Source organism: Perissodus microlepis, chromosome 6 (assembly GCF_051167445.1).
Source record: "Perissodus microlepis isolate ML-2025 ecotype Zambia chromosome 6, ASM5116744v1, whole genome shotgun sequence".
NCBI lineage: Eukaryota > Metazoa > Chordata > Actinopteri > Cichliformes > Cichlidae > Perissodus > Perissodus microlepis.
In genome coordinates, this window is record NC_140466.1 from 4,393,251 (window position 1) to 4,418,853 (window position 25,603).

General features: G+C 40.7%; 1 protein-coding gene across 3 annotated transcripts in view; it reads right to left on the bottom strand.

The window, feature by feature from the left end:
• Positions 1-25,603, bottom strand: part of LOC146384859 (endonuclease V-like) — a 76,093-nt gene that overhangs the window by 38,874 nt on the left and 11,616 nt on the right. The window contains exons 6-8 of one of the 3 annotated variants that reach the window (XM_084930275.1): positions 21,125-21,193; positions 20,806-20,934; positions 18,582-18,803 (exon numbers count right to left, since the gene is read on the bottom strand). In XM_084930275.1, coding sequence (XP_084786401.1) covers positions 18,582-18,803; positions 20,806-20,934; positions 21,125-21,193 — 420 coding nt within the window. The remainder of the gene's footprint in view (positions 1-18,581; positions 18,804-20,805; positions 20,935-21,124; positions 21,194-25,603) is intronic. The other 2 variants (XM_084930276.1, XM_084930277.1) reach the window with 2 other exon arrangements.

The following is a 25,603-nucleotide window of genomic DNA, read 5'->3' on the forward strand; positions in this document are numbered from 1 at the left end:
CATTGGGGTTTTCTCTTTAATAGAGTCTTTGCTGCTGACATTATAGAATATCTTGAGATGACTGCTAAGGGGAACTGGTGCTACATAAAGAAAATTGATTTGACCTTGCTGTGGGTCGGGGGGTCGGGGGTGGGGGGTTCAGTCACTGTTAGTTTAATGTTTTTATAACACTTAAATGTACACACACATGTCCTTGACACATTTTTCTCTAATACTCTGCAGGAAAACATGTTATTTCAGAACAGCCACAGTCTCAATGTGAGACGATACCAAAACAAAATATGTAACAGGTGAAAATGAGTTCATGAGGTAAGGTTTAACATTCACGTTTTTTCAAGCATCTTGGTATATTCATCAGATTATTGGTTTATTTGTTTTGCACTTGCATAAATTTCTGTCTAAAAACTGACTTGAACATACCTTTTTTAAATTTGTGTGTTTTGTGGATATACAAATAAATCAATCCCACACTGGAAGAATAGCAGTGTTACCTGACATAACAGCAAAAAGTACAAAAATTAATAAATAAAAGATAAAAAAAATAAACCTCAGTTTGATAGTTTTTGGTTAATTTGTGACTTCTTTCCAACACATCAAACAGAAGTTACATTCACCAGCGTTTGATCAACGCTTTGATTCAGTGAGGCTGTTTCAGTTCATTACGCCACACTGATGTGAAATACTTGCGGGAAAGCGGTGGAGTGTGGGTGTGTTGAGGGAGACGAGCACTTTTAAATCAAAAGTGAAGCTGCAGTGTGAGACAAACAAAATAAAAAATAAAATAAATACACTTGACAAAATGTAAATCATTATGTTTCTCCCAGTGCAACATGCTTACCATAAAGCTGGGATTTTCTTAAGACTTGAAAACTAATAACTGAATCACCTCTATCACTCTGCTGAATACTTCTCATGCTGCCTAAGGCTACACTTAAAGGCATTTTAGCCATCGGCACTCTCATCTAATCTGAATGTGATGACGTCACATTTCCAAACTGAACTGTGGATCTGTTGCCCTTTTATGGTGCTCGTTGAAAGACGATCGTTGAAAGTTCTCACAAAGTCGTCCAGCCACTCTGACGGAGCTGTGTGTTCAGACTGTGGTTGGAAAAGAAGGAGCTGATCACATTGGTGAACCGGTAGCACTACTGATCCACTGCTACTGCACTACTGGGCTCCAGTTTCCTCTGCTAGGTTCCTGTAGGACACTCCCACAAAAGACATTCTTCTTCTCAAGTGTTAGATAAAGATAACCCTTTATATGTGAACAGACACCGAGTGTAGCTCATGTTAACAGCTCACAGATGGTTTATTAGCATGGATGTAGGCAGCTTCCAGCTGTGAACAGTGAAGCCAATGAGGAAGCGCTTTAAACCTGCATCCTTTTTCATAAGAACTTAGAACTTAATTTATTGTCATTGTACAGTTGCCTGCACAACTAAATTAGGTAGCAAAACCACAAATGTGCAAGAAAGTGACAAATTTCAAAACAACAATATAAAAACACTATATACACAATATACAATATATATATATACACTTTATACGATGTATAAGTTACAATAAAAAAGTATAAGTTACCAAAGAAAAATGGGATTATTGCACATTTGCCAAGATATTGCACAGAATAACTGTATGGGGGTCTGCTCACGCGTACACACCCACATCCACCCACGCTGACATACACACACTCAGGTTACCATAAGTTCAAAGGGGAAGACCGCAGGTTTGTCAGTGTTCTGGTGCATTGAGAGTTCTGACAGCCCAAAGGTAGAAGCTGTTTTTAGTCTGTTGGTTGGATCTGAACCTTTTTCCAGAAGGCAGGATGTTGAATAGGTGGTGGTTAGGATGGAGGTGGTTTTTTAAAATCACCCTGGATTTGGAGAGACATCTATAACTGTCAATGGAGTCCAGGGAGGGGAGTGGATGGCCGATCACCTTCTTTGCAGTTCTCGTGACCCTCTGGAGTCTCTTCTTATCGGCTGTTGTGCAACCAGCGTACCACACGGAGATGGCGTGCACCAGCACATTGTGTCCAAGTCCAAGTTAACCAGCTTGGCTATGAGGATGTCTGGGATAGTTTTCAGTTTTCAGTTTTCAGTTTTATTTGTCATATGCAAGTTAGCACAGGGTCAACATTGCAATGAAATGTGTTTGACGAGCAGCAGTCACTCAGCAGCATGATACAGTAGGAGAAAATATAATAAAATATAATAAAATGAAATAAAATAATAAAAAATAGAAAAATAGTAAGGAGCAAAATATTAGAGAGACATGGTAAATCCCCGGTCCGGATGGGCCTGGGCCCCCTTGCCCTGGCGGGTTCCAGAGTGTGGGGGTGCCTACTGGGGTCAGCGGGGGAGCTGGCCCCAGGGATGGGCCGCTTGCCCCTCCCTTTCTTCCCTCCCCATCCTCAGCTGCCTCCCTATTCCCGCTCTACCACACCCACCCACACACGCAGGGCTTGGGGTGCAGGTATGTCACCAGGGTGCAGGGGAGGCACTCCCCCTCTGTCCCCTTCTGGCCGCCTGTGCCTCAATTTTATTCTGCAACCTAGACATCCACATTACTCACACTCTCACATAACACATACATATAGGGCCTTGGGGGTGGGCACGTTTTACAGCATCCAGAGGATGGTCGGTGTATTCCAACCCACCTCTGGCGCTGGTGCCCTACCCTCAATTTTAAATGCATTTAGACACTAAGAGTTTTCGGGAGGAGCCGTGCTGCTCTCTGAGAGGAAGCTAGTACCATGCTCTCCTGAGTTTAAAATGCACTTTAGAACAGCACACAGCAACACTACATATGAGCGGGCGTAGGGAGGTTTGGGGTCTTCACTCACCCCGGTTCTGTTAGCCGTCAGGGCTGGGGGGCTGGGAGGAGGTGCTGGCCGTCAGACTGGGGTCTGGGATGCGGGGCCTCCCTGCTACTGCAGATAAGGAGGTGGTCCGCTTGCCTCCACCCCAGAGAGAAGGGTTACATCTCCTGGGTCTAGGTGCGGCTTGCCCCTCTGGGGGTGGGGGTACCTGGACCTGGGATATAGAGTATGTTTGGGGAGTGCGACTGTCTGTGCAGTGTCTATTTGTGTCTGTCTACACGTTGGGTGAGTGCCGAGTATTTGGTTGTGCATATGGGGGTGGGAATGCACGTTTGTGTCCGCGTGTGCCTGTTCGTCTGTGTCTATATGTCAGGTTGGGTCTTAGACTCAACCTCTCTGGGAACATCTCAGGCCCTCCAAAGTACGGAGGCCTATCTCCCCTCACCACACTCCCTGCCAGTGGCTGATGCCCTCAGACGTTGGTGTGTTGGTGGTCCTTGTCGACTGGGGCTGGGCGCTCATGCATGTACCGGCTCACTCCTGGTGGCCGATTGGCGGGGCCGGGCGCCTGTGGCCCGGCTGGGCTCCTTCCGGGGGGTGGGATGCCCTCAGGCCTCTGGCCTCTGGGCCTGAAGCTCGGTCCTCTCTGGCACAGCTGGCTGCCGGCAGAGCCCGCGGGCACGCCACTGCAACCCCCTCTGGCCTCTGCTCCGTAGCTGCGGGGTGACCTCTCGTTTGGGGCTCTACTCAGCTCTTCCCAGGAGGGTGGCACGGTTCCCCCCCCTTTGGTGGTCCTCCTCGGGTCCTTGTACTCTGGGGCCTCTGGATATCTGGGGCCTGGATCTCCTCCATACCTGCTTCATACCCTGGTGGACGGGGCTATGGCTCCCCACACTCCCTAGCAGATCATTACATGGAGAAACCTTTGGAATACAAGCATGCTGATCCACACAGGTATGCACACAGGTGTACACACGGGTGTTCACAGACGCGGACTACACCTTTCTTGGCTGCTGCCTCAAAGCACATTGTGCGCTGTCTATCTTGCGTGCTGCACAATATCGTTTATTATTTAGTATCTACTGTTATCTTCTGTTAGCTAGTTTATTGTGATGGTGCTGTTTTTATTTTGTTGCTCTTTGTTGTTTGCTTTCTCTTCTGTTTTTTTTTTTTCTCCATACAGGTGATCCAGGTGTTTTGTTTGTTTGTTTTTTTCTTTCTTCCCCCCCTTCTCACCGTCTCTTCTCCCCTCTGGTTTTCTTTCTCTCCCTCTCTTTCTTTCATTCTTTCTCCCTGTCCTATCCCCCAGTCACGTCTGTCCCGTTTGTAGCAACCGAAAATAAAATAAATACATAATTATAATAAAGGTCAATCAAATGGACCAATATGGCAAGGCCATGATGATCCACTTGGTAAAATAAATCCGCTTGGCATCTTTCTTGGCCTTAAGACAACAATTCTGATGGCTAAAGATCCAAACGGGACACAAAAAAAAAAAAAAGAGAGACATGGTAAAAGAGAAAAGGTGACTAAATATATATGTATCTATAAATATAAATATATGTGATTAAATAAGAAAATCTTGAAAAGAAATATGACGAGAGGCAGGATAATGGTATTAAATGGTGATGATGCTATTGATAACCAGCAGGGGTCGACTCCTTGGTTGTATAGACGTTTGTGGAATAACAGCCCTTTGCACTGTTGATCTATGTGCCACGTCATGGTTGGCTACACCAATCATGACACTACGCTGAAGAATGGGTAACATCATGATGGCATTACTTGCTGTATATGATACACTGAGAAAAAGTAATTAAATTCACTTCGGAAAGTTTTCTCACAGTCTTCTTACTTTTACAGCATTGAGCCCTCTGATTTTTCTCTCTCTCATGCAATCAGCAAGCAAATGAGTTTCAAGGAGCATCCCTAACATTTATAAACCAAGCATTTCCTGCTCTACGTATGATTATCACACTGCACCTGTTTGATCAACAGAAAACAGCAGTAAAATGCAGAGAAGAATCAGTTTAAAACTGGTTCGCTCTGGCCACAGCTCTGCCAAGGTGGGCGCTCAAGAGGTGAACAGATGTGCACCGTTGGCTCTCTACAGAGGCTTTCGATACATTCAGGCCACACATATACAAACACTCACACAAGAAGAGCAAAGGCTCTGGTCCAGTGGCCCACGGCAGATCTTTATCCTCCAACTCCCCCAAAGGCCCTTAAGCCCTGCAGCTATGCCTGCATGCTCTGCTCTGTCTTCCCTTGAAATCCATCCTTCCTTTATCAATTCATTCTCCCTCTACCTGGAATTCACCTCTCATCAAGTCAAATCCTTTTTATCACTCTACTCAAACTTTTTCGTCCAAACCTCAACCTTTCTCCCCCATGCCTCTCTCATGTCCACCCCAGGGCTTCCTCTTATGCTTCTTTCCAACTCTCCTCCAGTTTCTGTCTATGAAGGTCCACAGTCCAGTGACTGCAGCACCAGAATGTCAGACAGCCATATATTAACATTTAGACAGCCTCGGGGCCCGAAGGGGAGCTCCAGTTTTAAACAGTCACATCCTCTCAGCACATTCAGAAAAGTTGCACAGTCCGACTGCTACAGCTGGCACCGGTGGAGCTCTGCTGTCAATCTTCACCAATGTTTTATCCTGTCAGCTGTTCGACGTGACTGTTTTACGGCTGTGTAGCCTTCTCGTTCTCTGAGTTTCTCCTCACAGGCATGTCTCTTTTCTCTTCAAATTCCACTAAAGACATCGTGCTGTGATGCTATCATTATCAAGTCAATGAGATGCTGCTCCACAGAGAATCTGGTTTTTAAAGCAGAACAAATGAGGAGATTCATGCTTGGACTATGAAGTTATTTACTTCGATTAATCTGTCAGGTTGTGTTATTTTTTTTTAATTGAGCCATAAAATGTCTAAACAAAAAACCCATTTAACCCATTTGGCAAAGCAAACTGAAATATGTTCAATTTTCAAAGAAAGAAAGATTAATCATTTGAGTCTAAGTCACTGTCAGACTGCCAAACAGCTGGTTTACCATCTTAGTCCAAAATAAACTATTGTGAATTGTATGCTTGAAAAACTGTGTTGATCCCCTAATTGAGCTAAATGGAGATAATGAACGGATGAACTAGAAAAGTATTATATCTGCTATCTACCAGAAACCCTGCATGAGAATAGTTTAATGTTTGCACAAAAATTAAGCTTTACCGTGCACGACAGCCCTACAGATGATCGTGCAGAGACACGCTGTGTCGTAGAAAACATACTTTCTAACCAGGAGCGTGGGTTTCACGTTGAATCACATTTGTCTGCATTTTTGTTAAACATTTGCAACTTCTAGAATCATTCGATCACACACGTTTAACCTAAACACTAAACAATACCACAACATGTGTAAAGGTAAAGCAGCGGTCATAGTGTGTGTCATGTCAATTACAGACTGTATGTAAAAGATGGACTTAGCTATCGCTGGACATTGCCACCACAGCGCCACCCACTGCCTTCTGGATTCTGCATTTTGAAGACTCGTCCTTATCATTTTTGTACTGGTTAACACATTTGCCTCATATTGTCATGGTCCGTGGTCCTGTGTGTGGAATGTGTGATGCGCGGGTAGCCACACCCCCAGGCTGGGCCATCACCGGCACACCTGCTCTCCATCGGGGTGATTACCTGAAGAGCTACTTAACCTGGCGCTGACGGATGCTCCACGCCAGTCCGTTAATCACCTCTCTGTGGTAACTAGACTCCCGCGAAAGCGTTGCATTACTATCTTGTTGGAGCTGCGTTAAATCTGCCTACTTGTGTCTAGGTTTCGATCTGGCGTTCAGCGTCTGCCACCTGCCTGTCCTCCTGCTCAATTGGATCACCCGGTGCATCATCTGGCCCATCCACTACCTCCACGGATTTCCCTCTCACGGACTTCCCTCCCCAGCTCCCACGGTCCCGCTCTAATCGTAAGCCAACTGGTCTAACTCAGTTTTGATGTGTTTCCTCCGCTTCCCGGCTCGCTAGTAATCTTCTCCCCTTTCTGTTGCAGCCTCCCACGGTCCCGATTCTGGCTTCCTCGCATCATTGTTTCCCCGGGTTTTTTAGTTCCTCGTTTTGCTCCTTTGGTTTTCCCGGGTCGCCTTTTGTTATTATAATAAAGTGTCCTTTTCTGCTAGCGCTTGAGTCTGCGTTTGAATCCTTTTGTGCACGCGCGCACAAACCAGGAAGAGACAGAAACCCAGTTGCAGGATAAATGGGAGGTTGTGTCAAGAAGGGCATCCCCAAAATCTGTGCCAAATTAAGCATGTGGATCAATCTGTTGTGAAGAAAGTATCTTTTTATCATTGTTGGTCACTGTCGTGTTTTCGTTTGTTTGTCTGTTTTTTTGGGGAGGTGTTTAGAGCCAGAAGTGTCCATATTTAATTTGCAGTGAAAAAGCATCATTACTTGCATAAATACACTTTGTAAGTGAAGAGCAGAGGCGTGTATCTGCTAATTAGTTGTAAGTAACAAACTAATAAAATACTAGAATTTCATTTACTAAACTGGAGCACCACCAAACGCCAAACAAGCAGTTTTATTTGTTAGATAATTCGATAAAAAATGTTCCAAAAGGTCAAGTTTAGTGACGTGATTTAGGGAAGGTGAGACATCCATGAAGTTCTTGGAAAACATTTTGGATACTGGACCCTTACTCCATGAATACTTTCACTATTACAGCATTATCATGTGAGGTCTATGCTGCCCCTTCAGGATGTGCCAAAAAGTCCCTCGATGATTCCTGACATCCACAGGATGCAGTGAAGCCTCGAGCATTTTATGTACTCAAATATTTTAGGGTTGCCTACAAATTCAAAACTGGCCTTTAAATAATATGTAAATGTGTTGCTTTATTCAGCAGATTTTACACTTAGCTTAATGATAGATTCTTGATCTCAATGGGACTAATGAAGACAAATAATGATTACATTTATAAAACCAAAGCCTGGCTTGTAATGACTTCTAAATTTATTCCAGAAACTGCCTAAAACCCAAAAGTCAGCACATGCACGAAAACAAGTAGAAGTAAAGGGAAATCCATGTGAGCAAAAGCAGGCACTGAAAGTTTCAGAGTTTTTCCTTTCCCCACAAATTACTCAACACTCCAACTTTGTGTAACTTTCGAAGACAGAGAAAAGTGAGACATATTATTATTCAGCGCTGGGACAGCAGGGCAGAGACGGGGTGGAGCACGGTGATGATGTGAAATCCCTGTAAGTACGACTCTTCTTAGTTAGCGAGTCTCAGCGGTCTTACAGAGTCTGGTTCTTTTCTGTCTGCATCGTTTGTGAGGACCGACACGCACGGGTGTGCTGGCATAGTCGTGTGTACGTGCATGCACGCGTATGGGTGTATTTGTGTTACTGTTGAGGTGACAACAACCAAAAATACACTAGCTCTGCAGGCCTGAATTATTCAGAGAGTGGAGACAGAGCTGCGGGTGGTGGGGGGTGGAGGTAGATGGATGGATGAGAGGTGGTGGCGGGAGAAGAAAAAAAACAAGTACAGCAAAGACGAACAAAGTCAAGAAGAGCAAGAAGCGAGAAAGCTGAGAAAGTGGGCACTCGTCAAAAGCACAAAACACACATGCCATGTACAGAAAAACATATTTTGTTACAGTCGGCAGAGGGTCTAGAATAAATTCATGCATCTGTAGACTGAATGTCTTAAAAAACAAAATATAAAGCTATATCTCTGTACTTCTTACACAAAATCTTTCTGGGTTTCAATAACTGCACACAAACCATGCATCAGCAATATCTCTCAAGCACATGCATACCTCCTCCTTCTCTTCCTCTATCTCTTTTATTCTATGCATGCAGGCTCCCCATTGCCAATCACTCACATTGAAATTCCATCTGTTTTTGCAATCTGGGAGCACAGCTGTCAAACATTTCTGTCTCCCTGGCCGACGCGGGGGGATATATCAAAACCCAAAAGGGAAACTGGAGCGTGGAGTCACATATAGCGCCTCTTAGCATGGGAAACGCGTGCATCTTACATCCAAAGAGGAGTATAGGACTGCCAGGGAAGATGTTATTAGCATGGCTGACTCTGCAGGAAGGCTGTTCAGATGTAGTGTAAATAAATTTATATTGTATGAGAAAAAGAAAAAGAAATAATACAAACTTTATGATGCCTTTTAAGAATGTTATTTGTGTTAACTATTTTTTACAGAAGCACACAGCAAGTCAGATATAACATCTGTAGGAGGAGCAGGAACATAATTAGCTACTTGTGTTTTGTAAAGCATCCAGGAGAGGTGAGGTCTGGAAACTCGCTGTTACTGTACATCTCAGCCAAATCCACAGAATCCTGTTACCAGTGGATGTCTTGCCATTAGTGTGTGGAGGAGGAAAGTCTGCATAATAATGGATTTCAATCCCTCAAGTAGGCTTTGTTTTTCTTTTTTTCAAAATTTCTGCCTAAAAATCATCCTCCGAATCTGTCAGTTATGGCTACACAACCATACGGCCAAAATGAAAGATACGGGGCTGGATAGCCTTGGATAATGTTGGAAGTCTCGCCATAGTGGGATTTGAAGTAGTCCAACAATTACTTTTTCAAGAAAACATCATATACCATTGCATCAGTGATGTGTTTGAAAAATTCAATGCAGCTCCACCAAATTAGATGCAATAGAGGCAAAGCACCACCATCACCACCAGCTGAAGTGATGACAGCTTGATATCTTACAGTGCTTGATCTATTCTCTCAGTGAATACTTGAACACATGATAAGATTAAGATTTCAAACATCACAATGTTCATTTACAATTTCAGAATAAGGCAAAGTTTGCTCATTGGCTAACAGCTTGTGATTAACAAATTTTGTAGTTGTAATACCACTAGTCTGTATTACTAATAGTAGTACAAAAAGTAGTAATAGTTGTACCAAAATAAGAAGGAAGCATCAGAGAGGCCAGTTACATCCGAGTGAAGCCGTCTGACAGGATATAAATATGTTTGTCATGGAGCATTAGCAGCATTAGGTTTCGCTGTTGTCCATTAGCGCTTTTAACTGACTGCTGATGAAAAGGGTGGAAGGAGGAGGAGATCGACTTGTTGTGCGTGCGTATGTGCGCTGGATGTGTGTGTGCATGTGTGTTTAGTGTCTGTATACAGCACGTCTGAGCGAAGACATCAGCAGTGTGAGCACAGATGCATTAAGAAAAAGCTGCTCCTCTGGTTGTATTTTTTATTAATGGATTTCCTAATAGATTTTTATATGATTTTTCAGTTTGCTTTTAACTGGAACATACTTAGTGAAGCTAAATACTAAAGCTACTCATATTATTTTGGATGCAAACACAATTGCTGGTTCACAGAGAAATGTCCTTACAGTTATATTCTCTCTGGGTAGCATGACGTGAATAAAAGTCAAAAGAAAATATTAGAAGTGGTAATTATTTATCAAGCTCAACTGGTGAATGAAGCATCATAAAAGACGAAAGATAAAAGAGCCTGAAAAGGTATGTTTTCTTAAAACATAATATATGATACTAAAAAGAGTGAAAAAGCACAAAAGATCACCTTAGACAAGAATATTCATGAAATGGAGTCTGCCAAAACTCACAGTTTCAGAAATCATTAGGTCGGTGGTAATTAATGTTTCTCATTTATCATTTAATAAATGCAATCCATTATTGCACCTCCCAGTTATTGTCTCCATTCATCATTTCATCCATAACATGTCAAAAAATAAGAAAAAAACTCCACTATAGCACCCAAGCTCTACATTATGGTATTTTTGGTCTAGCTTTCTTAAAACAGCAGTCCAAAACTGAAACATATTCAGCTTTAATTATATAAAAGAAGCAAACAAAGCTGCAACTAATTAGAGAAACAGGAACTAGAGGTGGCTGTGGCTCAGGGGTAGAGCAGGTCATCTACTAATCGGAAGGTTGGTGGTATCATCCGTGCTCCGGTCTGCATACCAAAGTATCCTTGGGCAAGATACTGAACCCAGAGTTGCTCCCGATGTGTTCACTGGAGTGTGAATACGTGTAAATAGAAAAACACTTTGATATGTTTGGAAAGTGCACAAAGTTACCATTGAGATTGTTTTGGTTGGTTAAAAAAAGTCTTTTAAGTGGGCTTTGTTCCAAAATGTGATGCAAATGCCACAGCTGAGGTTCCTGTTGAATGTTCGCCCTCATTGTGTTACAGTAAAACTCAGCCTGTCTTGTCTGGCAGCTTTTGCAATCAGAATTCGCATCTTAGACCGATGTTGTGCCACACACGTGCTGTAGGGTCTTGCCCGAACACAAAGAAGTACATGGAGTGGCTTAGCCAGTCTCCAGACCTCAATCCTATAGAAAACATGTGAAGGAAGCTGAAGCTTCGAGTTGCCAAGCGTCAGCCAAGAAACCTAAGACCAAAACCTTCCTTAGATGTGTGAAAACCTGGTGACCAACTACAAGAAACGTCTTACCCCTGTGCTTGCTGACGGTTTCTCCACCAAGTACTAGGTCATGTTTTGCTTCAGGATCAAATACTTACTTCACTGACATGCAAGTTAATTGATGACTTTTATGTACTGGATTTTTCCTGGATTTTTGGTATTTCTGATATGATATGATATGATAGATGATATATGATTTTTGATATTCTGTCTCTTGACTAAAATGAAACTACCATAAAAATTAGAGACTGTTCATGTCTTTGTAAGTGAGCAGAAATCAAATTGAGCCGGAGATAAAATTATTATTTCCCTCGCTCTATATGAAGCTATACATCTTAACACTGCTGCAATCTCTGCGAATTAGAGTGAGCTGCATCTCTCTAGAGATCCACGAGATACAGTGAAGTTCTCTACGAGACAATGAACGAAACCCAGAAAAGCTTTTACACGGATTAGATTTGTGGTTTTTGATCTGCAACATCCCTCTGATGTGTTAGCCTCCTTTATCTGCCCTCTGCTTGCTCTGCTCTTGATGTCATGGTGACCGCAGGGGATAAGCTGAGGCAGGTGTCTGCTGGTCTTTTACCTCCATCACATGTTGAAGCGTGGGATACCAAAGGAGTGTGAGAATTTAATGGAGTGAGGGAGCACAACTGAGCTGAGGCGTGAATTAGCTCTGTGTGTGTGTGTTTAAGTCTTTCCACGCTAACATTCTGCTGCAGTGCATTCACACATGAGCCTTCACTGCAGAATCCAACCATGATGTCATCTTTCCCTTTCAACTTTTTTCTTTGTGAATCTCTAAAGCTGCTGAAGGCGGGGTTTATTTCAGTCGTGATGCAAGGTGAGAGGATTTTATCAGGCGCGGGAGAGAAGAACAGAGAAGAACACAAGAATTATAGAACACAGGATTCAGATGCGCTTGTGTTTAGTTTGAAGACATAAAAAAATCCAAGGTCATTTTACAGACTTATAACTGGAATAACCAACGAAATGGGAAAAAGCCCCACAGATATTAAAATCGGCTTTCCTTTAGTTTCATAAATAAGAACATTTGCTGCCTCTTTCCATCATTGTATGCTAAAAAGAATAAAAATAAAATCCAGCTCCCAAAAGAACAACGTTTTTAAAAATAAAGGGCCATTTTTGTCATGATGGAGTTTATCAGTCTTTCAGTTTGATATTACTCATGTTAACGTTTGGTTCTTCTTTCCTTTTATTTATAACCCTTCCTGTGTGTCCTCTGTATATCTTACTCTATCACCTGGATTTTTATTTTAGAATATGTTTATGTTTAGTTCTCTCTGTTTTCCTGGTATTAGTTTAGTATTTCAGTTGTCGGTATTCTCCCTCTGTTAAGTTCTCATTTCTGTGTTGATATTGAACACTTCTTGTTTTATATCGATAATGAGTTTCTTCTGTTTAACTGTTTAATTTGACTTTCTCCTGTCTCAGTGTTTTGTTTGTCATCACCTGTTTCTTGCTCCCCAGCTGTATCCATTTTCCTTGTCAGCCCTCAGTAGTTCTCGCATAAGTAGCCTTATCTTTCATTTGCTCGTTGTGCAGTCGTACCGTTCCCCCAGGTGCTCCAGGTGCTCGTTTCCCTTATTAAAGGCTTTGGATTCTAATCAGCCAAAATAAATGGTTTGTTCTTCAAAATTCTACCTCAACTCTTGCATTCAGGTCCTAAACCTCCACACTGCATGACTTCATATTCAGAAGTGCAAAACTTTTTTTTTTTTTTTTTTTTGGGGGGGGGGGGGGGGGGGGGTGGACATAACTTGAGTTCTGAATTAAATGATTTGATGCGAAAATAAAAATCAGTTGATCATCTAATTCAGAGAAAACAGAAAAAAACAGACTGAATCACATTATTTCAAACTGGGAATAATAGTAATAGAGTTATTTTTAGAAGGTACACATGCAACAAAATTTCAATGTTCGTAGGCACAATTTCAGCTAAGACATGATTATGAAAAATACAATTCAAATGATAGGAGCATGGATGAATTACATTTTTAATGGGAGCATGATGAATTATATCAACATCTATGGATCATTAATGATTAAACAGCACAAAATCTGCAATATTAATAATATTGAATAGCACAAAATAATATATCAGTGATTAAACAAAATATGCAGAGCAACTATTCAAACCATTAATTGCCAGACATGCCAGCAAGAATTTAATTAAAGTAAAGAAACTAGTTAGATTTAGGTTAACAATATTAGAAAAAACAGCAGCTATGTGGTGACAATCTTAATAATGACTTTTTTTTCTTTTTTCTGCAACATGTTTGTGGATAGACTGATCAGCGCCTGTATGTGGCTTTATGAATTACAAATACACAACAGTGCCTTAACAGATTTACACTTTTATTACGTTCACAGGGTTGGTGGGCCTCTGCAAATGGAAATTGGAAATCCCAGTTGAGGGTTACGTTCCACATGTAACTATATATGTATTTTTTTAATATATTTTTTTTTACACATATATGCACTGATGAGCACAACTTGCCATGTTGTTGTCAACAGGTTGTATTCTGATATTAAAAAAAAGGTTAATTAAATAAGATGATTCATTAAATAAGACATTTTTTGCAGCTAAATCACCATTGTGCAGCAACTATATCACTATTTGTGAACATATTTCAAAATTTTTGCTTCAACTTAATGAAGCTGTAACTAGATTCTGAATTTAAGTGGCTAATATGAATTTCTGTGCACGTAGACAGCAACTGATTTGTAACAGACAAGAAGTTTGCACTTTATTACTGTTTGTCACAAACAAATTTGATGTAACTGCTAACTTGTCCCTATTTAATTGAAAACCAATAGCAGACTGACATCTAATTGCTGTTTTTCCTAGCATGACTTTAGCATAAAGGCTGTGCTTTCTGATTACTAATTTGTAAGCAATTAAATAACTGGTTATTTGTATAGAACAATCAACACATTACTTTTTCCATTGCAACAAAAAAAACAATTTGAATACTCTAATGTGGTTCTTTGTAATCACTGGAGGGAAAAAACTGTGAGGTCTAAAAGTGAAGATAGAGTTGCTAAACTGGGGACACAAAATAAAAGAAATATGTAGGACCAGCCCTTCGTCCTGAAGCCAAGGAGCACATCCACTTATCCTCTGAAATCATGAATTATCTCACATTTCTAGTTTTCATGGATCAGACTGAAATCAGTAATTAGGTTTCTCATTTCTCTCTCCATGCCTCTGTGGCAGTGTACAACAGCATCTATTCTTCACCCGTTCTCTTCATCTAATTATTCATATTCCTACCGTGTGCTTAGTTTGTAGCTGCCAGAACAAAGACAGGGAGATACTCCAGCGGGTCACAGAAAAAATGTCACAGAGCCCATCAAACAAATTCACAGAGCTTGGAGCACATGAGAGCTAGTCAGCTCTAACACTGCCTGATATATGTGATTCATGTAACCAATGGCACAATCTACACAGCTTTAACAAAGCTCACACCAAATAAAAGGAAGCCTGAATGCAAATCTTTGTGTGCACAGAAAACTATGAACATCAAGGTTTTTTTTGTTTTGTTTACATTTTATTTATTAAAAATCCCCAAAACATCACAATGACCTCAAAAGAGAAATTTCAAGCACTTCAACTGAACGAGGTGCACACTCCTTTAAGAATCAATTACAGTTATGCAAAAAGTTCTAGGAACATAATACCATAAATAAAGTTAGTTTTAATGTTTCTGTACATCCCAGCTTAAAAACAGAGGAGATCTGAGTTTGTCTGTTTTTGCACCATCAGCCGCTCAAGGTGACCTTCAGTACATTATGCTCATTTCCAGCTTCATTTTTTTATCGCTGAACTCTCATAGAGCAACTTTGAATGACTAACAGTTTAAAATCATCTATATTTATCTCATGCTGGTCCAGTTTGCTCCTCTCCTTTCACTCTAAGACGCTTTTCCTCTGATTAAACGTTCACAAGCAGAACATTTGAACAGATCCGACCATATCAGAGCTCTCACTGACAAGCAAAGGACTCACAGTATTTGCACATGCGTTGACCTCATTACTTGGGTCCTTTGCCATGTTTAATATGATCACTCACCATTTTAACATATTTGATTACAAATAAAGAAAAGCACAACTGGTCCCCCTTAAAAACCCTGTCAAAATGAAACCAGTGAAGGATGTTTTTCATCAAATCCTCCTTAGGAATTTAATTCTTACTTATTGCAAACACTTGTAATGGAGGTCGTGTTATAAATATATAATCTCAAGGCCCAGTCAGTAATAAAAATGTAAGTGCAGCATCAAGGACAAACTAAGGAAGGAATCTCTTAATATTAAACATGTTCCGTCTGGTTCAGCTCTCCTCTCTTTTTGCTACATACAGATTGGTAAAGGCAGAAGAGCCAAAACAACTCTTGAATACATGCTAAACCTTGATATAACCAAGCCAAAGAAATAGGAATGAAAAGCAAGCTCTCATGAATACACTTGCAAGCAAAATATAACAAATGCAGATGCTTCCATGTTTATTGAACAGTTTGAGGATGATGTGAATCATAGTTTTTGACCTTCAGCCACCAGACGGCAAGCAAGAACCTGCAGAAGATATCAAGCAGTCCAGTTTCATCATCAGCTCCAAATGAGCCAACACCTTTTCGAAAAATTCCCTATATATTTCCAGAAAAATTTAAAAGACCTGGAGAAACATAAAGAGGCGCTAAAGTTACTAAAAATCAGCTGACTGACCTTTGCTTTATTGCCTCTCCTGGCACAAATATTAAGGACTGTAAAAATCTTACATTTCTTTCACAATAATGCCCTGGCTGATATTACTGACATTTTTAACAGTGATGCAGCACCTGTTCAGGAAGAGTTGCACATATGTCACCCCAGGCTATCATAAACTCTGTGTTTTGAAAACAGGACAGCTACATTTATGACATTTAAAATCTGTTTGTATGTATAACTCGTTGTAGGTTGCAGCTTATTCAGGAACTGCTCGTCCAAACAACACAAGTGACTGAAATCATTGGTGACAGCAAAGACAAAAAAAATAAATACAATGAAAAGCAAACGTGTCAACCTATCTTTCTGAGAACCCGTTTTTGGCCCTGTGAGTGATGCAGTTTTCTAAATGCTAGAACTTTTTGGCAGGCACTCATTAATATTTTACACCCTTCAGTCTTTTTAAGCGTTAAGGTGCGAGAGACTTGGAAAACTTGGACTCGTGTCAGTGAATATTGCCTGAGGCCTGTGTGTTTATGTTTGTCCTTCCCTTTACATACTGAGTGGAGACAGCACGTGTCACTCTAAAGAAAAAAACAGGTTATAGAGGACAACTTTTAGCCAAATTATGAGAAGTTCTTATCTAAATAACATCAAACTCAGCACAGCAGTTCCCAGCAACACACAGTGCATCGAATGAACTGTTGCTAAGCTACAAGAAGAAAAGACAGGTGGACAGAGAGGGATTTCTTGAATTATTCGTAACATCCAACAAGCAGTTTTTCACTCCAACCAACTCACATGGTCATGACATCTGGGTATGACCAGTTAATGTCACAAACATTTGTGTGTCACATGCTCCAAAGTAACACGTTACTGCAATCACCATTTTTAGTGATGTAATAATGTAAATGCAAATATAAAAATCTGTAATCACACTACAGTTACAATTATTATTACTTGTATAACAAGAGTTTATTAGTTATCTGCACGATGGGAGGATAGGACGAAAAAACACATCATTTTCTTCCTGGTAGGGGGAGGAAAATGGTGAAGCAGTTTATGACTTGAGAATGATGTTAAACCCGAGTGTATGCTGACCCCAGCCCAGCAGCCAGAGCCTGAACTTTAACAGGTAGAGACATAGTACACATGTAAACACTAAAGAAAGGTCGCATGTGTGCCCTCAATAGAACACTGGTTTGTGTCGGTGAGCAGGATGTAGCATAATGGTTATATTGTTACCTAGTAACTATGTGATGGTGTGTTTCAGGTCATGTTATGGAGTAACATCAAAATAATGCAATAAGTAGTGTAACAATTTACTTTCTCAGGTGAATTATTAAGCAACGTAATGCACAACTTTTAAGAAAAGTAACAAGTAATGTGTAATATATTTTGAATACAATCAAGTGAAATGAGTTTTGTCTGTAGGATGGCAGGGCTCAGCCTTACAGATGAGGAGCTCAAACATCCACACAGACCTCAGCTGTTACTCCTTTTGTGTTGAAAGGAGCCAAGTGAGACGGTTCAGTATCTGATCAGGATGCCTCCATTTGGAGGTTTTGTTGGGCACTTTGAAGACCCAGAAGAAGATCTGGAACCCACCGGAGAGATTATATTGTTGGGACCCTCTAAGAGTTACTGCAAACCCATGCTGGGGAGAAGGACATCTGGAATACCCTGTTTAAACTGCTCTTACAGCAACCCGACGAGATGAGATGAGCAGAAGATAATGGTTTAAATGTCTGGCCCAGTACATTAAAGATAACCTTTCAGTCAGGCTGAACCATCAAAGGATCAGATCTCCACTTCCTCCCACTTCGCCTTGAAAATCAAGGCACAAATATCTGTATGTTGTTTATTGATTTCAACTCAGCACTTTGGCCTTTAGCGCCACAATCTGACATTAGATGTTGGACTTCCTCAGACAGGAGCGTCACACCACAAACCTCCAGGTTTGAGTGTTCAGCCTCATCCTGTTCACACTATTCTCCCACGATTGCATTCAGAGACACAGAGAGAACTCTACTGTGAACTCTGCAGAGAGTGCAACCGTTCTGGTGAGATTATAAACACTGATGAGAGGAAGAGAGGATTTATATCTAGAGGAAATCAATAATCTTACAGCATGGTACACAGAGAATAACCCACTGCTCAACATCAGCAAAGGTAAAGAGACAAGGAAGCAAAAACACCCTCGCTGGAGCTGAGGTGGAGCCGACGCAGAACAAGAGGCTGACTAGATGGTCAGCCAAGCAACCTTTGGATGTGGAGTCCTACCAAGTATGTGCAAGTGTGGGACTGACACAGAATCTGTTTAAGTGTGGGTAGTTATATATATTTGCATCTTTTTAGTTTGTCCACGATGAACATTTGCACACAAAAACCTGTTTTCATTTTCTATTGTCAAACGTATTCAGTTATTCAGTCTTCCTGTCAGGTTGATCTCTTTTTGATTTTGCTTTTTTCATGACATGTGACTGTGATTTCAAAAGCCTGAAGGATGAAAAGTTGCCTGCCAGCGAGAGCAAACAGAACTCTGGACGTAACATCGCAGCTGGATCTATGAAGGAGAAAGTACCTGTGGCGGAAGCCGGGAGAGAACACGAGGGCAATGCTGGGAGACACAGAAGGGAATGTGGATGTCAGAGACTGAAAGCAGAGCAGTCGGGCAAAGAAAGGAGGATGAAGAGGGAGGCACCGGTGACTGGACAGAGGAAGGTAAGACTGTTCCTGCTTCTCTCTGATGTCCACAGTCAGTCCCTGCTGCTGCCGGATGCCCCTCTCCCCACCAGCTAAAACACTTTGATGAAATAAACACACACAGGAGGAGGTGAGTTAGCCGCTGCTACTGCAGCTCCCCTGGTGAAAAAACTGATAAAACTGATTTTGAGTGTGAGTGTGTGTGTGTTTACAGTGCAGTCAGGTGGCTTGCAGTAACCACATGGTGCACTGCAGAAGCACAGCACAGCCTAGTGGCAGAAAGAAAAAGATGAGGTGAAGCTTGTTCCTCCTCTTCCTCAGGAAAACATTTAGTGGTTGTTTTTGCTATTTTATGTAGTGAGTAAAACTTTTAAGACATTTAAAAAAGCACTCAACTTTCTATCCCAACTTACCCTGTTAACAGTGCCAGCATGCACTGGGCAGGAGGCAGAGTACGATATAGCTGAGCAACAAGAGAAAAGGGACACTAAAAAATTCATAGTGGACTTAATCGCCACCACTGGGCAACAATTCAGCTCACTTTATTGGGTTGTCTTAAATTTTTGTGGGCTGTAGTTAAACAAAAGGAATCAACAGCACATTGAGCCTCATGCATAAATATTTTTTATCGGTGGCATTTTTAAAACCAAAACCAATCAGTGCAGAGGGCTCATGGGAAATCAGTAATGTCTATCAGAAAAGAAAAAACAGTTGAAATCAGGTTAAAAAAATGTTGATTGTGGACACACCTCCAGCCTCCGTAAACATTTAATCAAAGGTTTGGTTGCCTCATGACAGTGTGGCAGCTCAACTGAAACACTGAGAAGAGCTAACAAAATGCACTCTGGCTTAAACTGTATTTATGTTTCACTTTAAGGAGTGATGGAAGAACAAAAACAGCGTCTCACCTTTGCAAAGTAAAGGAGGAAGGAAATTGACTTGTGGTGAGGGGAGAACACTTTTATACAAATGTATCATTTTGCATCTATAATTAGCGAAAGACTCAATATTCACAAACCAGGAGGAAACTCTTTAAAATACAAACAAAAAAAATGTAACTTAAATAGCAACAGATAACATACCAGTTATGCTCAAAACAACTGTAATATTTGTGCCTTTTTATTTTATTTTATTAATTTTTATATCAAGTATGAAAAGTATTTGAAAAAAAGTATTTTAACATATCAAAAATTACAATAATAATTCAAATGAAAATGTTCTCTCTCAGTTAAAATATTTAAATAAATAAATATTTAAAATTTAAATTAAAAAGATAATTGAGTGCATATTTTGATCTATGAAGGCTTACTTTGTAAGCACAATGCACTCTGTGTCAATGTGGTGAACTGGTGGCACTACAGAGCTGTCATTATGACAGCTGATTTTAGGTTTTTTAAAGTAACCAAAGCATGGTTACATGTCTCTTAGTCGAATAAAAGAGCTTTTACTTGTTGTTGGTCATAGGGAACGTCTAAAGTAAGTAAAATATCATTGGTCTAATTAAAAAAGTTCACTCTGTTCATCATCCATTCATTTCTGTGCATCTCAAATATAATAGCAAAGTATGAACCATATACTTTCCAACTTTGCGAAGATCCTGTCTGCCTTGCAGTTAAAAATATCTTCAGTGTCACACTATAGCTTTGTTGCACTTGTGTCTGACAGCCGGCATCATCTTATTGTTTGAAACTGTCTGCACAGTTTTCTGCGCCGGGGCTGGAATTCATATAAAAATACAGCCAAAATTGGAACATCCCTAATTTGGCTGCATATATTCTTCTTCTCTCCATTTTTACATGTCTCCCAGGCCCTGCTGCCAATAAAGCACTGCATAGCGTGATGCTCACACCTCCTCGCTTCACAGCAGGACACTGTTACACAAGTGATGAGCACTGCTCGCTCCCTGAAACAGTGTTCTGCTTCTAAGATGAGAAGTTCAACTTTTGTTTCTACTGTTCACAAAAAAGGCTTCTAGCGTTCCTGCAGCTGCTCTGCTGAACACTCATGATGGCTCAATGCACTTTTACAGTGTGTGTGTGTGTGTGTGTGTGTGTGTGTGTGTGTGTGTGTGTGTGTGTGTGTGTGTGTGCACGTAGGCCCACCTGTCTGATTGGCTCAGGGACCCGGTAGCGGCAGCATGCGTGTGTGAGGCGGACAGCTGTGTCCAGGCTGATCTTGTGGCCCACAGACACGTACACTGGCTTCGAGCTCTTGTCAGAGCTTCGCAGTGCCTGAATTCAAAGACAGAAGTCTGCTGTAACTTTTCAGCATTCATCTCGCTCTCCAGTTGTGATCATCATAAAAAATTTGTTGCGTTTGACTTTCAGCAGCGAGGGTTTTCTTTGAAGTCAGCAGCAACAAGACAACACCTTTGTCAGAGGTATTTGTTTCTATTTTCTGTGCATCTGTCCTTTGCCGCACCTTTCCGAGCACTTTGCCTGAGGCGCCTATGAGTGGGAAGCTGTCTCCTCCTCTTTGCAGAGCAGCTATCTGTGGAGGCAAAGAAACAAAAATCAAAGTCAAAACAGATGTACAGCTTGCCAAAACAAATAGCAGCAAGCTGAAACAAAGTATTAACCTCCTGCAGAGCCTTCACACTAGCGTCACTTTGTCTCTAACCTCTGCGTGGCCCCACTTTGCTGTCCAACTAGAGCTTCAAAATGCTAAAACAGGACCAAATCTTTATTCCACTGAAAGGACGGTGGGTTATGACTTTGAAAAAGAAAATCCAGACAGTCTTGTTCCCAGAAAAAAGCACTGCACAAAAAATATTGTTTTAAATTTTAATCTGTCACAAAAGGGTACAATAATAAAACTCCTAATACAGATTAATGATAATGTAATAATAATGTACTATTTACTTTATTGATCCCCGTGGGGAAATTCCTCTCTGCATTTAACCCATTTACTTAGTGAAGCAGTGGGCAGCCATAGGGCGCCCGGGGAGCAGTGTATAGGGACGGTACCTTGCTCAGGTATACCTCAGTGTAGCCGTTCAGTGGATTCGATCCCCCGACCTTCCGATCATGGGGCCCCCACGCTACCTACTGAGCTATCCCTGCCCCAATTAGAACAATTAAATAAACTGTATTTTGAAAAACAAATGTTTTTATCATCTTTGTTATCTCATTTTTCACAAGTAAATAAATAAAATTATCAATGAATTCATTTAAAAATGAAGGCAAAGACTTTATTTGGACTTTTTCTCTTTTTGGAAAAAAGTCAAAATCTTTTTTCTAAAACTGTGTTTCGTCTCAACAAATTCAAATTCATGACATTTTTTTAATATTCCTTATTTTCAATTAACCGCCACAAGTAGTCTGCAGACTGAGTTTGAGTAAACTAGAGGCCTAGGACCATATTTCAAGTTGTGTTTGAGTTTTGTGAAACGAAAGCATGTGATCGTGCAAAAACATAATTATTATGTATGAGATTCAAAGAGAGAGATTTTGACTCAGCTAGTTACCAGTATGTCACTCACCACCAATTGCTAGGAGACAGTCTTCTGTCAGAATCACTTGGATACGCCATCTGTGCAAGCTGTTAAATACAACCTGAAGCAGGACCGTGCAACAGATCGAATTTAGATTTCAACTGCACTGTTGTCTGCCATCAATTATTGAAATAAGATAATCAAGATAAAATGGTTATTGTGCCACAATCTGCTCATTCTTTTCTGTCACTGCTCCAACTTTCATTTCCTTCTGTCGCCCTCCTGCCACTTTGATGGAATATAGTTTCTTTGTTCTCAGTTTGTTTGCTGTCTAAGTTTTGGTTTTCTTTATTCCGGGTTGTATTTTAGTTTAAGTTACTGTTTGCATTTATAGAGGTTATGTTTTTTCTTCTATGTGTTCCCCTCTTTTAAGCTGATTCATGTCTCTCTGCTCCCCTGTTCAGTTACTGACTTATTACTTCCTTACTGTTTTATTTTGGTAGTTATTTGTGTCCTGTGCCTTGTTTATAGTTTCACTTCCTTCCCATCCTTTCCTGATTGCCTTCACCTGTCTCTCCTAACCCAGCTGTTTCCATTGCCTGCATTGATCTTTCACAAATCATATCCCTGCCACCCTGTGCCATGTTTACTTTACCTAACAATTCTTTTCAAGCAAATGTTCTGTTAAAAAGACAAGTTTTTGTCTTTTGTTTTTTAAAGTTTGGTGACTCAAATATTATTTTCCAAATTCTCTGAGTAATGGTGTTATATAATCACGATTCAATAGTGGCTAAAATACTTGTGATGAGAACATTTGTCCTAACCTAATCTATGTTATAAAGTTTGGACTTAATATTTCAGACACATTAGACAGCAAAAGCAAACATTTGATGTGATCATTCAGGCGTTAGACTTGAAGTGTCACTGAGATATAATGAAACAGCCAGACAGGACATAGAAACAGTCCTTGAGTCTGAAAAACCTTTAAATGTATATTTTTTCCAATTAAGCTAGTTTTAAATCCAAAAAAAAGAACTAACTCTAATAAAAGACTAGAAAATTATTGATGTATTAACTGGCTCATCTTTGACGTCTCATGAGAGCCCAGACCAGATGCCTCCATTTTTGATTGAAGGATGCTAGACTCAAAGAAAGATTTTAAATGACCTCTCTCTTGATTTCTGTTAGAGCTAAAGTTTTGTTCTCACAGTCAAAGAGACGGTGCAAAGTCAGATGCAGTGATGCGGGCTGCTGTTGACAGGTGTGCTCTGGGTTATGGGCCAGAGCGATGAAGGGAGTTTAGCCTCCATGATGGATGGAGTGTCTGCTCTACTATGACTGATTACAGCAAGCAGCCAGCAGGGAGACAGGAGGGGCCGCACGGGGCATCCAATCCCGGCTGCGATGAGGCCAATTGTGTGTGTGTGTGTGTGTGTGTGTGTGTGCGCGCGCGCGCGCGTGTGTCTGTGAAAGAGAGGGTTTGATTCAAGAATAGGACTGAAGCCAGGGCACCAGAAGTCAGAAACACGGGGTAAGTCATCAATAACACACTAGTTTGAGTTACAGCCAGGCTATCAGCAAGAGAAGAGACAAAGAGAGACAAATAGGGAGAAGGAGATGAAAGCGAGAAAGGGGATAGAGTATGAGAGGAGGACCGATAAACTGGAGGTTAAGGGAGAGAGGAAGAAAGAGAGGAGAGGCGACGAAGACCTGAAGGACTCTGAGCAACACAAAACTTCAACAGAGATACAATTTTCCAAAAGTGTACTGAGGACAAAAAGGAAGGAAAGAAACATTTTCTACCCTCTTTCATCCTGTCTCTTTTGTCTAAAGCTCGGCTCACACAAAGGCCCACTGCATCACTTCCAGCACAGGGACATCATGTTCAGCTTCAAATAAAAAACAGCAAGCAGAGAGAGAAGGGCTTTCATGTTCATGGACACTTCAAGGGGACGCATGTGCTTTAATGACGACAGAAGGCAGGCAATACAACCTAATGATTCTCCATCTTAACAAGTTATCCGTTGTTCTTATTCACTGCTAAAGATGAACAAACAGCTGTCTGTTTTCAAGGCCTTTGTTACTTTGCTTTACTGACTATTACTGTATATAAAAGATGAACTTAATCATAGTCACACATTGTATGTGGACTAATGTCTTAAAGCCTCGCATCTGGCATTCTGCCCGTTGCTTTCTTCGGTGACACACTTTTGACAAGAGGCTGGAGGTCTAAAAATCAGCCAATGCTTACTCGTTCGCTTTATTAGCAAAGTGAATCTATAAGTGCAGCACTGCTCATAACACTGGAATTTCACTCTCCACAACTGGAGTTTAGATGGTGTGTTAGTACAAATCAAGCCATATTAAGCAGATAAGTGCACAAACACGACTGGGATTGAAATTAGATGAGGTGAAGCAAAATGCTATTTTTATACCTAAAATACAATTTAAATAGGTGAGTTACAGGAAAAACACAACTCTATGTGCAATAAAGCTTCAAATATAAAGTTGGCATTTTAACCAGGTACTGTAGGCAGGTGTAGCTTTCTGGTCTGAGTGAAGCCACTGTTTTCACGGCAGCAGAGGGTGACTCCTCCGGTTTAAAGTCTGACTGTACAAAACTGTGAAATTCCCCTCCTGCTCACATCTATGACTTCAATAAACACTTTACTGATGAGTTTAAGATGTCTTTGATGTAAATTATGGTCGTCGTTGGACTCAAAAAGGATGATAAAGCAAGTTGAGCTTTAGGAAGGTATACCTTGTGATTAACAGCCATCAGTATTTGGTCTCATCCACAAGTTTTCACATTGGCCGGGACTTTACTAACTAATCGCTGATGTCATGTTGGCCATTCCTAACTTTACCATATGATTTTAAGACTGAAGTCTAACTTTTGTATTCAGCCTCAAGCGGTCATTTGATGAACTGCAGTTTTTGGCACTTCCCTGTTTCCGTTTTCAGTCTTGGAGGCTGACATTCGTTTACAGGCTCTTTTCTTTGAATTTTTAAACTGATTTAAATCACTCTTACAAAATAGTTACTTTTTTTCCCCCCGAGTGATAAATCAGAAGATTGATGAAACTTTTAAATAAGTTATTAAAGCAGAATTCATATATTTTTATGAATCTCTATTGAAGGCAACCAAACTCAGAAAAAATATCCCTGAACAAGTTACATTTAAGTAACTAAATGGTGAAAATGTTTTGACCTACATACAGGTATAATACAGGTGTGACCTTTTACATTTTGTACCTGACAAACTTTGGGTGACACCAAGACCACTAATTGCTATCAAGCCCAAAATAAACAGATAAAATTGGAGTGACATTAATATTCTCATCTCAGATGATGCATTGAGTATTTCTTCTTCAATCACTCACTATGTGTTAATAGACCTCTCTGCATAGGATCATACTTGTTATTAATCTCTGTCTCTCTTCCACTGCTTGTCTTTAGCCTGTCTT